General features: G+C 35.3%; 1 protein-coding gene across 1 annotated transcript; it reads right to left on the minus strand.

Annotated features, from left to right (window-relative positions):
* Positions 1-2,604: 2,604 nt before the first annotated feature.
* Positions 2,605-5,576, minus strand: LOC141621448 (endonuclease 2). The gene is made up of 9 exons (XM_074437961.1): positions 5,398-5,576; positions 4,391-4,565; positions 4,081-4,194; positions 3,821-3,876; positions 3,544-3,627; positions 3,359-3,451; positions 3,171-3,238; positions 2,926-2,999; positions 2,605-2,839 (listed from the first exon to the last, which is right to left on the minus strand). The coding sequence occupies exons 1-9, from the start codon at positions 5,503-5,505 to the stop codon at positions 2,745-2,747; spliced, it is 867 nt and encodes a 288-aa protein (XP_074294062.1). The 5' UTR covers positions 5,506-5,576; the 3' UTR covers positions 2,605-2,744.
* Positions 5,577-15,884: the final 10,308 nt, after the last annotated feature.

Consider the following 15,884-nt stretch of genomic DNA (forward strand, 5'->3'; position numbering starts at 1 on the left):
ACTGGCACTATCTTTATAGTGGCACTATTTTATAGTGGATTAAGTCTTTTCGGCTGGTGGTTTTACCTCCGTCTTGGAGTGTTTTGCCCTGGGTATTGACCCTAAATCTTGTCTCAACTTATTATTAGCTTGCGGTTTATTTTACTTTTACATTATATATCGATCGGTGCTTCCGTTGCGTGTGTGAGACTGGAGCTTATTTCCCAACAAGTGGTATCAGAGCCACTTCGACTCGGTCCGAGTGGTCTGGTGGTTTGATCGGTAAGGATGTTAAATATGGGGTCTCAGTTTGGAGTACCAAAATTTGATGGTAAAAGTAGTTTCACCCTCCGCGAGAGGAGGATGAAGGATCTCTGGTACATCTTGGCTTGGCTAGAGCCTTGAAAGGAGATGAAGGCAAGCCGGAAAAGTTGAGTGATGCCGACTGGGAGGAGGTGTGTACTAAGTGTGCTAGTACCATCAGGTTGTGCATCTCGGATTCCGTCATCAACTGTGTTCTTGACGATGACTCTCCATCTACGATATGGGAAAAATTGGAAAAGCTTTACATGGCGAAAAGCTTGACCAATAAGTTGTTGCTAAAGCGACGGTTATATCGGTTGCGGATGGACGAGGCGAAAAATCTCATTGGACATGTCAATTTGTTCAATGGACTGTTAGATGAGTTGAAGAAGATCGATGTTAAGGTTGAGGAGGAGGATAAAGCGTTTTTACTCCTCAACTCTCTCCCGGATACATACGAGACGTATGTGGATACGATTTTGTGCGGAAAGGATACCATTACCATGGAGGAAGCACAGGCAGCATTGTTTTCCTTTGATGCGAGGAAGAAGGACAAGGATGGAATGCAAAGCGACATCTCTGTGATGGTTGCTCGGGATGGGAGAGGACGATCGTCTAACGAGTATTATGGATCGAAGCATGGCAAGTCTCGATCCAGGAACACTTCTCGGAATGATGGAGTAAAGTGTTACAAGTATGGTGACATTGGGCACATAAGGCGGAACTGACCTAGGAAAGATGTGCCGGATAACAATGGCGACGCCAACTTGGCTGCCGGTGAAGGAAGTAGTGATTGTTTTCTTACCGAAGAGTGTGACTTACTTGCGGTCACGGATAAGTGCGATGTATCTTCCAAGGAAGAATGGGTATTAGATTTTGGTTGTGTCAATCACGTTTGTACCCGGAAAGAGAGTTTTGATGAGCTCCAAGAAGGCGTACCCGGGAAGTTGAAGTTGGCCAATAATTCAACAGTGGATGTCCTTGGTGTTGGGGTGGTGAAAATCAAAACGTCTCGTGGGGCGGTGCATACTTTGGACAAGGTAGCTTATGTTCCAGAGTTGCGGCGGAATCTAATCTCACTTAGTCAGTTGGACTCCCAAGGTTATGAGTCTAAAACTCAGGGGGGAGTAGTGAAGGTGACTAAGGGTAGTATGGTCCTCATGAAGGGGGAGTTGCATCGTGGATTGTACTGTCTGGCGATGAAGACCTCAAAAGGTGACTGGGAACGGAAAAGACGTCGACGTGTTACGTTCGCGATAGAGGTGGCGAAGGTAAATTGTTTCCAGGTTGCAGACGGGGGCAAGGGTAAAATTTCTGCTGGTAAAAGGGTGGAGGGGTGGAGGTCCCTCTCCAGAGTCATTTGACGTTGTGACTCGGTTGCGGCTGTACACGGTGCATTGACCGTGGTAGTGAGTTAGGGTGAGGACCGGATATTAACTCGGGTATGTAGCTGGTATTTCAAATCGGCCAATGGTTAATTCCTCGGTAACTCCCTTAGGCGGGAGGGGGAGATTTGTTGGGTCCCGCCTAATAAATTCTTGGTGAATTTGTCAACAAATGTTTACTGCAAGGTAAGGTAATGGAATAGTGGAGCAAATAGTTCAACATGGAAAATCATTTGGACGGTGCATGATTTGCTATAGTACACTAGTTGCAATTGTTGACAAATTGAAGCATGCATTGTTGGACTTAGAAATAAGCAACATGCATGGCGTTTTTCTCTAACAAAATAGTGCATGGCTTGCCTATATAAAGGATCCATTTTACTTGGGATTTGGCAGAGAGAAGCAAGGTGCTCACTTACATCGAAATTGTTAAGTGTTCTCTTGGTATTGTTCTTCACTGGAATTTGGTGGAGTACAAGGCAGACCTTACGGTATTTGTAAGGTACTCACACAAATAAACAAGGGGTTGAGATTCGGGTAACGGTTCAACCAGGTTTGAGTGTGAGGCAGTATAACATACTGGTGGTCTAGAGGGTACTAGTTTGTATTCCTAAATTATTGTCGTGTCCAAATTCGATGTGTAATTTGGTACCGGTTACGTTGTATTGGCACTATCTTTATAGTGACACTATTTTATAGTGGATTCAGTCTTTTCGGCTGGTGGGTTTTACCTCCGTCTTGGAGGGTTTTGCCCTGGGTATTGACCCTAAATCTTGTCTCAACTTATTATTAGCTTGCGGTTTATTTTACTTTTACCTTATATATCGATCGGTGCTTCCGTTGCATATGGGAGATTGGAGCTTATTTCCCAACATTATAGTCTATTCCACTCCCTCTACAATAGTAGATGCGACAAAAACAATGGGGAATAGTGACATAATGGAAGCAGAAGTAAACTATTGCCAGAAATGTAATAAACGTGAGTTTCCCTCAATGAAAGTGTCCTGAACAAGTCAAGAACTCGTTAATCAATAATAAAGGCGCGGCATAGTAATAAACATGAATAAGAAAACCCTGTTAACGAAATATATTGTTGAGTGTAGCAGCCAAGCGTACTCCAGCTTGAGCTAAGCGTATATTAACTGTTGGCAAACGGGACTCAAAATATTCATCTGTAGAATGGAAATGTAGGGATCAGTTGTGGCAATTAAGTCGAGAATAATACATTACTTTGGCGAGAAATGGGATGATTATGTACCTTCTAAAGTCGAGTCTTCATCCACACCTTTGTAGGCGATATCACAGGCTGCCTTGATACTTTCTGATGCATATCTGCACACAGTCACAGTAATTTTTAATTCTGTTACTCTACTTTTTAGGCATTCTTCCGTGTTGACACTTAAATATATCCAATATAGACATTAAACCATTCGGGTAACTTCTTAGAATTAGAAGGAACAACATTAGAGAAAAAAATGAAAACATGGATGAAGAGAATCGTACATGTTGGGGCATGTGGTCGTATCGCGAGAGCAGCTTTCCCACTCTGGAACTTGGTCAGCCCATTTTCTCTGTTCCGAGAGTTACGTCGATGTAAAAAAACAAAGATTAGTGTGGTTGTCAACTTAGTTAGATTAACATAAGCAAGAACATTGGCTGTGCCTGCTAACTAAACAAGGTTACTGGTTTACCGTAATGTTATGCTCGAGTGCATCAACTAGTTCATCCAGTTGTGTGTCATAACTTGTTTCTTCTTCTGTCTCAATTATGCTGCCATCCCAAACCTGTTTCCATTGAAGCAGTTGTTTATATTTCTTACTGGCAAAATACGAGGGCTTTAAACTTAATGCTCGATAACAAGAATAGGGAAGCTCACATGATGGAGTACCGTCTTCCTTCTGTACCAATGGACATCAATTGTGTTTCCACCCTTGTCAGAAGTATGACCGACATGCAATGGCTACAGATTCATCAGATCACACACTTATGTGAGTTTGTCATTTACGAATCTGAGAAACCATTAATTCTTGTACGATCATAAAAAAGAAGGTGAAAGCAAATCTGCATATATATATATATATATATATATATATATATATATATATATATATATATATATATATATATATATATATATATATATATATATATACCTGATGAATATCTCCCATAAGATGTGACAGGAAGAGAAGTGCTTCAGTGAGATTATCTGATATCAAAGCGGTAATAAGTTAATCCAAATCACCCTTTCAACCTAAATATGTCATCTTTTGGAGTTAAGTTTCGTTCGCTATAAACTTGTACTATAATTGTACACAACTATATATACATGGCCTGTTAATTTACAAACGGTTGTTAAAATTGAAAGGAAGGAAATGAAATACAGGATGCAAAGTAAGAGATGAGGTCTCACATTGAGCAGACTGAGCAGCCAGAATGTCCTTAGAAGTAAGAAGTTGAGAAGTGTAATTGTTGATTGCCCCGGCAACGCACCTGTCTTTAACTCCATCTTCATCCTTGCAATCCCCTTTTATGCATTAAAAAAGTTTCATTTGTTCATGTTATACTCCGTATTATGTACCATAAACATTTACTAACCAAGAATAAGAGTTAGCTCGAGTGGAAAGAACTCTCTTACTTAAACCGTGAGGTTGGGGGTTCGATTCTTACCAGTGACATAATGGGAGTAATAAAGAAGCAATAATTAGAGAAAGGAGACATACTAGCATACTGAAAATCACAGGCAGAATCAGGGACGTTAATGTAATGAAGGGGTGACGACCAATGGTAGCGGAACTTAACACGGTCAGCCCAGGAACATACACTCGCCAAGTCGCCTTCTGCGTAGTCTGGTAGAAGATCCTTCACTGCCGCATTTGCTCCTTCACTTAGCCTTGACTGCCATTCATTACACAACAATATCTATCATTAACTTGTAAAATTATGTTTAGTCATTATTATAGCACGCATTAAAAATTACTAGTACGTGGATTGCATTGCCCCATACATTTGATGTGGAACCTCAATGCATGGCTCGTTCCCTAGAAATGGAAATTGGGACATTTTGGGTATTAGTTTTTTGTTTTCCTTTCTTTGACAACAAATTATGTTGGGTTATTTCGAGTTTGCTTGTTAAGATTGTAGGAATTTTAACTTCTTCGTATTATAGGCAAAACAATTTTTAGCAGCATTTTTATTTCAGGTGTTTTTGGATATTCGACAAAATAATAAATGTCTTGGCAGCAAAAGGTATAAACTCGGGAGTCATATGGTCTAAATTTTAACGGGATAATTTGTTTATTTAAGTTAAATATGCCCTTTCAATAGTAACTACTCTTATATCATACTCCCTCCGATTCTTTAAATTTTTATTAGTTTCAGAGGAAGCAAGGGAATCGAAGGGAGTAATTAACATACGAAATATCCGTACCTAGGCTATAAACCATTGAACCATTTTCTGCACGTATAACCAAGGGAGAACTACAAAAGCCATATCATCAAAGAGGCCGTTAAATAAGTTTAGACCACCCAGATTTTTGCGCCAAAAATGGCTCTAAAAGCATTAAGTATATATAAAAAATTAAAGTAAAGCAAGAGAAAATAATTGACAATAATTGGGATCATGAAATGCCTAAAACTCAAGTAATTTGGATTTTTTCAATCAAACAAAACTTCCAAGAGATCAAAAAAGTAGTACATTTAGAAGTTAATTAAAGAATTGCGAAAGAACCTGAGCAATTTTACAAACAGCAGCATGGCCATCGATGCCCCAAGCGTGAACATTTGGACAAAGAAAAACAAGTATCAAGGAAACCAGGCAAACATTAGTAAACCTCATATCTTTTTTATTGATTCTTTACGATCTTTTTTCAAGTAATTATGTGTACTTTCTTTTGTTCTCAACCTATGGTCTTTTTTGGTACATATCAACCTATGGTCTTTAAATATGGCTTTATTATGTTTTAAATGGAAACATATAAAAAAAGGATGCAAAAAGGGATCGAATATTACCTTTTAATTAATATAGGCTAAAGTGTGAACTGTAAGTGTGAAATGTCCTAGGACTAATTTCAGAAGCGTTATCTTTCATGATTTACGTCCATATTATATTATGTAGTTGTTCATTCATGGACGGGTTTTACTCATTCATGTACTTTTTTTCATTATTTTTCCATTGTATGCCGTTTACCTAATTCTCTCTCATCCTCTCCCTCACAAAATTAATCAAATCCGTTAAATTACACATTTATGGATGCTAATTCTCGTATCAATCAGGTAAAATTCCTAATTCTTTATTTTATTAATTATATTAGGATTTGTTTACACTAATTAAATTACGGTTTGACAAAGAAATTGATACATATTGAACTGCTTTTTGCGTCTTCACAACTTGTCCCATGATATCTGCAGATTTGCCCTCAACTAACATCTACTCAATTTCATAAGCACAAATTAGAGAAACTAACTGTTAAGCATATAATGGAAATTTTAAGCAGTGTAGTTAAATCAACGATTTCAGTCTATAACAAGGCCAACTACAAAATAACAAGGAACTTGGAAATTACCTTCTGATCACCGTCAGATCATCAATCAAAACCCAATAAGATTAAAAAATTATTGCAATTACTTATATCTCACAAAATTAATCTAAGAAGAACACATATGGGGCGGCGTTGACGGTTGTGGATGGTGAATGATGAGTCGTGCTTTAGTGTGGAGGGCGTCGTCGGTCGAAGGAAGCGAGAGGAGGAGGCGGTGGTTGGCGGCTTGCTGAGGTCAGTAAGGGCAGTGACAAGGTGGTGGCAAGAGTGGGAGAGGAAGGCAGTGGAATTCAAGGATAATAATTAAATATAGAGAGAGAAAATTGAAAATTAGGGGATTGAAATAAGAGGGTAGAATGGTCATCTCCTTCCATGAAAGAGTAAAACCCGTCCACGAATGAGCACCACCCTACTATTATTACTAGGTTCAAAGTCCGTGCATTGCACAGGTTAATTAACTTAGTTATAATGAAAAAAAATATTATAAGACTTTAACTTTTACTTATAATTATTTGTTTACATACATGATTACAATATTTCTTTCAATGAAAATAGAAGATAAATACATACACACCTACCGTTTATTACTTATGCGAGAAAAACAAATAATAAATAAATTTCGCTATCGTAGAGATAATAATAGAAACTCTAATAAAAGACCTCTAAGACAATACTTAAGAACTCAAAAGAGTTTAGGTTGCTGACACGTAAGTTCAAAGATGACTCATATTTATAATCATAAGAATATAGGATCACTCCAATAAGACTCTTTATACTTTATATTAATCATATCTATATTATTTATCAATGTGAGACAAATAACATAATAAGAAATACACCATATTTTTCGTACTTAGTACTATATTATGTTCGTACGTTTTTGTTTTCTATTTTTTTATCATAATTAAAATATGTGCAAATAATAAGAAATATATACTCTAATGATAGCATTTTTTTACCACGAATCTAATTATATAATTTCCATAATTTTTGTTTTTTACGATACTTTTTTATCAAATGAAATATATAAGTGTTTATATAAAAATTATAAACGATCACTTAAATATAATATAGGAAATGTGTATCATAATAATTAAAATATTCTCCACTTTATTTTTTATATCATATTGTAAGAGCTCTCTAAGACAATACCTGTGAGACTCAAAATATTTTGGGTTGATCTCTAAGTTTAAAGGATGCATTCTATTTATGATCATAGGATCACCCATCTTATGTTAATCTTTCGATGTGGGACAATTCTATTATTTAGTAAAATTTTGGCTAGGATCGAAAGAAAGCTATGTACGTTCAATTTAGGATACATAACATACTAAGAAGTATACCATCTGTACTATGTGCAAATACTATGAAACATATACTTTAATGATAACATTTTTTTACCATGAATTTAATCATATTATTTTTAACTATATCATAGGATCATCTACCTAGCTTATGCCAATTATTGATCTTTGGGAATATAGAATAAGTATTTTCACTAATCTAATTGTTTAAATTACATATTTTTATTTTTTCTTCCTGGCTCGAATTTTAATATGAAATGGAGGAATCAATAAAATGTATAAACAATGTAAAATGCTTTTTTTCCCTGGTGCGATTTCGATAAATGGTTAAAAATAACGTTGTGTTTTAGTTTTACTCAAATGTTATGAGGCATATAATTACCTATATTTGAAAGTTAAAAAGATTTAGTTCTACTATTTATCAAAGTAAAAAGCTAATTATTGATTTGTTTGTGTATTCACGATCTTTTTATATAACACCTGATTTTATTATATTTTATAAATTTTATATCTTAGTGTAGAGATTATCATTATTTATGACAAATTAATAACCAATTTACGTATATTTAGCACCATTTTATTTTAAGTTGTGATTTTGACATAAATGAAGTTATTTATACTATCGATTGTCTTAAAATAATCATATTATAATATTACTAATATGTAATCACCTTTGTAATTATTTACGTGATTAATATTTGTATGTAATTCTAAGTAACTGAGTCGTGCCGTTAATACAAACTCTTATATGAGTTATCTAAGATAATATTTGTGAGACTTAAAATATATCAGAGCTCTCTAAGACAATACTTGAGAGACTCAAAATAATTTGGGTTGATAAGTAAGTTTGAAGGATGAATCATATTTATAATCATGAGATCGACCCACCTTATGATAATTTTCCGATGCGGGACAATTCAACTATTTGTACGTAGTATATTCATAACACCTCCATTATTTTTCAATGTGGAACGAATAATATACTTAGAAATACAACATATTTTTCGAACTTACTTTGACATCCAACCCGATTTAATAATAAGCAAATACTATACTATCTATTAATATTCGTACGTTTTTTTTTTCTATTTTTTTATCATAATTAAAATATTTGTAAATGATATGAAACCAATACTCTAATTATAACATTTTTTTTACCACAAATCTAATTATATAATTTTCATACTTTTTTTTACGATGTTTTTTTGTCAAATGGTATAAGTTTTTATATAAAAATTATAAACTTCACTTAAATATAATATAGAAAATATATATCATATTTTGGAGATAATGATACAAATTCTTAAGAGCTCTTTAAGACAATACTTAAGAGACTCAAAAGATTTTTGGTTGATACCTAAGTTCCAAGGATGCCTCCTATTTATAATCATAGGATCACCCCACTTTATACTAATCTTTTAATGTGGGACAATTCTATTATTTATACGTAGTATATTTACCTCACCAACATTATTTTTCAATTTGGTACATATACTATGAAATACACAATTTTTAACATGTGCAAATTATATGAAATTTATACTCTATTGATAGCATTTTTTACCACGAATCTAATTATATTATTTTCATAATTTTTTAAATAATGTTTTTTTGTCAAATGAAATGTAAAATTTTTCATGTAAAAATAGAAACATAACTTGAATATAAATTAGGAAATATATACTATATACTATATTATAATAATTAAAAGAAGAGATATTTTACATGGTAACCCTGTGTTTTTTTTCGTTTTCTAAATGGTAACCTCATTTTCACCAAAAACGCCTTTGACTGGCCATAACTCACAACCAAAAGTTACGAAAGTGACGATTTTTTTTCCAAATCAAAGATATCATAAAAGCGCTCAATTTGAAAAAAAAAAATGTCGCTTTCGGAACTTACCACAAAGAGGTATGGTCAGTCAAAGTTTAAAGTTTGACTGACCGTAATTCTTGCCACGAGTTCAAAAACTGACAATTTTTTTTTCTAGATTAAAGATTCGTAAAGCCGATCAATTTGAAAAAAGAAATCGGTCGAAAATTATTATTTATGAAACTTTCCTAAATTAAATTTTGATGATGCGGACAGCTTAGAATCGCTCGAAAAAAAAAGCCTCTTTTATAACTATACTAGATTTAATGCCCGTACGATGTACAAGCTAGATGCAGATATCTAAACTTTGTGTCTAATAGGAGTTTCAAATTTTAATTCATACCCAAACTTATAATGGATAACAATATCCATTATGAAATCAAGTACGTGGATTTTCGTTATTAATTAGATTTGCATGGACAAACTTAACCCATGCACAACCTTATTTTTTTATATAGATATATTCAAACTCTCGTGTAAGATTACCTTATAAATAAAATTTGTAAAGAGGTCTTTTAATATCTTCATTTTCATTCTAATGAACTATGCATATGGTATTTGTACTAACTATTAACATATCCACTTTACACAACCTTTATGTAAATATAGAAGCCCGCATGCCCTAAGAACGACCTAATATCTCGAGTGTTAGTTGGATAAGGCAATGATTGAATGACATCAACCACTACGAACTACCTTATCTACAACCCTTATAAATGTCTAAACTTCTAAAAATTGGTTGCTTCTGAATAGTAGGACAGTGGATTTTGTGCTCCTCACGTGAGGCACAATTTTTGCACTGTTGCTCTCTGTTTTTGCTTACGTATTATTCCTGCTTTCTTACTTTTTTCTTGCTTCTCTTTGTCTATCGTCCTCCTTCTTTCCTAGATCTGGTTAGTTTCTACTCTTTCACTCTTCTTTTCTGCGTCTAATCATCTCTAATCATCTATCATTATTTCTCCTTATACACGGATTCCTGTTAAGTTTGTTAAGTCTCCTCTTCATTATTTTTGACATTCATTCATTCTCCATTTCTCTATCTCTTAATTTTTCCTTATTTTCCCTTTTCCAAGCTTCCAAGGTGCTCCTTTCAATTACCCATCGATATTTTGGTATGCTACATGTGCGGGGTCCATCAATTGGTTGATGATCTCTGGGTGAAGAAACAATTGATAATCGATTACACTGGTTGCCGTTTCCCCTTCGTCAGGCCGTCCTGGAGATTCCAAGGTGATTTTTTTTTAATTATAGTGTTTCTTGATTGAATGTTTTCTATTTTAGATGATTGATTTTAGGGTTTTATAGGTGGTTTATTCAGTTTTAGAGTTGATTTTTGGGGGTTTTTGGTTGACTGATACCATTTTTTAGCTTATTGTTAATGTATAAGAACCATTGATTGCATTAATTGAACCATAGCCCCTTCTTTATTTCCCTTTCCAATTCTCAATTCGTTTCCTCCATCATTTGATTGTTGGTTGTTTTAATATGGGTTGTTTTAATACGGGTTGTTTTAATACGAGTTCAGAAAATGCAATTGTCATTTATACGGGTTGCTTTGGTCTTATGTTGTATTCATCATTGATTTGTCTATGTATAGAACGTCGGAGTAGAAAATGATGGCATCAATGGTGGCTGAAAGTGACAAGTGACGGTGGAGCGTTGGCGGTTGTATCCCACTTTCAGTTTTAGTTTACACTCACACTTGTTTTTTCCTTCTCATATTTTTTTTCCCTGATTTGATCTTGTCGTCATCGCCTTACTAGGTTGTAGAGCAGGATTCATTCTCCAACCAAATCTGCTTTAGGGTTGCAGATCATTACTCGGGGATGCCGACTGTGGTGTTACTATGTGTGAGCACATTGCTTTGTCTTTTAGTTCAGATCTATTTGTGTTTAAAACCCACATCTTATTGATCTGTTTAAGCTTAATTATAATAGGCTTTGAATTAGTAAATTAGGGGATACTAATTGGTCATTTTGTAAAGGTTACTTATAGCTAATTATGCCTTTTGTAGATTGAAATTAAACGTATCCTTATTTATCTAATTAAGTTACTCACCCTGGCCTTAAAATCAAAAGTTTAGTGATCTGTTCTAGGTTGATTCTAGCTTTTTATGACGATTAATTTGGGATTACATAGATAGTGAATCGTTCTGTTGAAAGTTAGCTTGAACTTTTTTTAGTTGGTCAATTTGATTTCTTCTAATTTCGGTCCGGTTATGCTTATTTTGTTATACTAACAGACATTCATTAATAAGGTTTTCAAAATTGGTGATCAATAGTAGAAAATGTAAATCCTAAAAGAGGTTATCCTAGGACTGGATTATGTATTGTTGGAAACCTTTCTTACCTTTGATACTCATTTGTTGGTTGTATCATCCGAGCGTCGTAATCCACAAGGGCGTCACTTGTGATGGGTCAACTAAGCAAGCTGTTACCATGATCATTTATTAAATTCAGGTAATCATACTATTACTTAATTGGTTTCTCTGTTCTTTAAATGTGAATGTTTGATTCAGTGGCGTAGAGTAACCTAAGAAGGATGTTATTTGCAATTTGGCAGTTTGTTTGTTCTGCTACTTACTTTAGTGGTGAACATCATTAAGTACCACGGACTGCACAGTTCCAATTCAGGCTATTCAAGGTCCATAAAAATATAAGGTATATGGCCCTTTTTCTGAGTCAAAAACTCACTATTATTTGTCTTTGAAACAGTGGAATAAAGTACCTTTGTTCATTATTATTCACCTATGGAACATGGTGAAAAGAAAAGGGTAAACTTACTGAGTTGGTTGTAAATAGATGAAGAAACATGAGTATAAGCACACCATTATCAAGTTGTTGGTGAAGATGATGATGATTACAGTGTTGCTTTTGTCATTGATGGAGGGAAAGAGAGGCGGAGTATTATAATTTTTGGGGTATTGGAAACTTGATTAGCACTGTTTTTATTTAGGCCATTAATCAAAAGCTGCTAAATACTTTTGTTGACGTTAACCATGCTTTTTGTTGAGTAAATAATTACCTTGTAATATTGACAGGGCAGTCGTATACCTATCAAAAATACCAACTGGCTCTAACTAATATAGCTAGGGAAGTCGGGTCGATCTCCACAGGGAGATGGGAAGATGTCAGCTTTGTCTAAGTTCGTCTCGGTAACCAAAATGGGGGGTTTTAATTGATTGATTCTAAACTAATGATAAAGATAGGGAAGAGAAAATAAGAGAATAAAGATTAACCAAGTAGAGAAAACAGCTAAGACAGACGGTTCACCATAATTATTCGGTCAAGTAATCTAGGTCTCAGGTCAATGCAAATACGGTCTGAGGGGCAGTGAATATCGCCTTTCGGTCTCAATTCACCCTAAAGCACAAATATCTTAGCTTTCGCCCTAACTATAATGCCCTATTGTTCGCTACTAGTCTCGCCTATTCCAACCTTTCGGTCCAGGTCAAGGGTCACTAAGATATAAATGCCTAATTGCGTCGACTCAATTAAACAGATACAATTAATTGCAGCAGTTAACAACAAAGATTATACCAGCATTAACCCAATAGATCGATTACTTTCCCTTCATAATTATGGATCCCCTATAGTCTTAACAGAGGGGAATTAGCTACGCATCATCATTGAATTACCAACAATAACATATAGATAATCAAAACTAAACATTATAACAAACTAATAAAGATCGAATTAAAGCAATTATGATAACAATAAAGGAGAGAAGGAATTGAAGCAATAATTAAGATTAAGAGATTAAAGAAGAATGATAGTACCGATACAAATCCGAATCCGAGTAGCAAAAGTGTAGAAAGAAAGCAAAATCCAATGAACAGTAGCAAGGTATAGAGTAAAAGTAAGTAAGAGAGAATAGAGAGGAAGAGAGGAGTTACGTTGTTCCCTCCTTCGGACTTATACGAAATTACTCTCTAAATCTAACCTATGGACTAATTACAAAAGCCCATACGAAAATTAGGCGGAAAAAGTCTATAGAAAGATAAACCACTCGATCGAGTGGAAATAAACCACTCGATCGAGTAACTAGCCATCAAACCTCTCGATCGAGTGGAAATAAACCACTCGATCGAGCACTCCTTGCAATGTCTTCTTTTGTGTAAGCTTGAACTGCTCGATCGAGCAACTCCAATATATAAAGCATTCGATCGAGTAGAAAATCTACTCGATCGAGCTATCTTGGTCCGTAAGACATCAAAATACTTCCCGAAACTAGCTCACACGTCGTCCAAGTGTTAGATTTCCAAGCTCCGGCTCCTCGTTCTCCATAAATGCATGCAAATGGGACGAATTAGGCTCGATTTAGCTCCTCTTTGGTTTATTCCTGCAAATTACATAAAACGAACCAAAGTAGAATATTCGGGGGTATTTGTAGCTAGATGCTACATAAATAGTACAGAAATGCGTGTAAAAATGAGGTAAAAACCTTATATAAAATACACGCATCAAATCTCCCCAAACCAAACCTTTGCTTGTCCCCAAGCAAAATATGAATGCAACTAAGAATGAACAGTGGAACGGGACCAACTCACAGCTACAAATCACCCACTAAAACCAGTTTAATGCAACAAACGACAAAGTGGCAAGTGAGAAGTGCAAACGAGTTAAATCAATGTTTCAAACTTACTGAACCGTCGACCTTGCAAGACTCAAAAGATATTGGACTCTCACGGTTCGCTCATCACTCAAAATTAGGCATAAGGTGAGTATATATGTGAAAGATAGAAAGAAGTAAAGTCACTCACCTAACTCGACCTATAAGAACATGGATGCAGTTAACATGAATAAAGTCTCTACAACCGTACATACGCATTCTAACCATACTAATGACCAAGACACATGCCGAGGACTTACATTTGGGTAAGTGAGGTAATGGGTGAGAAGGGGCTAAAATGAATTTGGATATGTGGAGTTAATAGCCAGGCTAGTAACAACAGATCCAAATTTGAACTGCATCCCAACTTCATACTCAATATAGCAAAATGAAATGGTGCAAATTCCATGCACTCTACTCACGAAACACCAAAAACTCGTCAACTCCCCATAAGATATAAGTAAAACATGGGAGTGAAAATCATTATACAATTCCTCTTTTTTTTCTTCGCACATGATTTTTCTTTCTTTCTTCTTTTCTTATTTCGTTCTCTTTTTCATTTCATTTTTTTTTTCATTCATCATTTTCCTTTCATTCCCTTCAATTCTTCCACCAACTTCTGAAATCAAATAAAATAACCGTATTGCAATAAAACATTCCAACAACTACTCGTCACTAGCTCGGTAGGGTATGAAGTATTATAGAAAGTAGCTAATAGGACAAAAAGGCAATTTGGCTATGTGGGGCTCATGGGTAGAATGAAATAAAGGGAACTGCCTCTCCTAACATGTGTCACCATCCACAGACCGAATGCATACAGGTATTAAGAAGACTAGACTCATGCTTATGCAAATTGATGTTACATGCCTTAAAGAGAGTACTACTCACATCCTAAATGAAACCGGTCATGAATGTCACCAGTTTAATAAGCTCTAACCTCAGAATGTAATGTAGCTTGCCGATATATGAATCAAGTCTATTCGTTCAGATAAGAGAGAAACAAAAACTCGTAGATCATGCACATAATCATGCCAACTAAATGTCAAGAATATGCAAGGCTCAAGTAAGGATTCAATGTAGCGTCAAAGTTCAAACGTTCCGACTCAAATTAAACATGAAATTTTTTGAATTTTTATGATTTTTTTGAATTAATTAAAACAACAATGCATGAGAAAATAATTAAACGTGCAAACGGAAATGCAAGAAAACATGCAGACACAGATATGGATGCATACCTCCCCAAACCAAACCGTACAATGCCCTCATTGTACTAAAAATAGGGAAAGAAATGCAAACTGAAGAGAAAAGGAAGAGTGGAGTCGGAAAACTTACAAAACGTCATATAGAGTGACCTCCCCAAACCGACCATGAACATGGGAGGTCAAAGAAAGTCAAGCAGTAGCTCCATAGACGTCAAATAGCAGCTGGAAGGCGAAACCACTCGATCGAGTAGCTTAGAATTGCTCGATCGAGTAAACTGGTAGCTGGAAGGACTCGATCGAGTAGAAAACTACTCGATCGAGTAAACGTGATTTTGGCTCTGGTCGATCGAGTAGATATATCACTCGATCGAGTGAATACTACCCAAAAAGTGCTCGATCGAGTAGAAAAACTACTCGATTGAGTGACTGGACCTGCAAAATACGCGTTAAAAGCAAGGGAAGCATAAAAAAGTTCGTAAAACAGCGTCTAAAGTTCAACATAAAGCTAAGGAAAAATAAAACGTTCAACAAAAGTACAATAAAACAGTCTGGGCTGCCTCCCAGAGAGCGCTGGTTTAAGAGGTCCCGCACGACCTTTCTGGCATCAATTTACTGGCGCGTCTAGCTCGTCGAAGTACAAGACTTCAACACGATTGTCTGCTTCATTTGCCTCGTGATAATGCTTCA

The sequence above is a fragment of the Silene latifolia genome, chromosome X, assembly GCF_048544455.1.
Source record: "Silene latifolia isolate original U9 population chromosome X, ASM4854445v1, whole genome shotgun sequence".
Lineage (NCBI taxonomy): Eukaryota > Viridiplantae > Streptophyta > Magnoliopsida > Caryophyllales > Caryophyllaceae > Silene > Silene latifolia.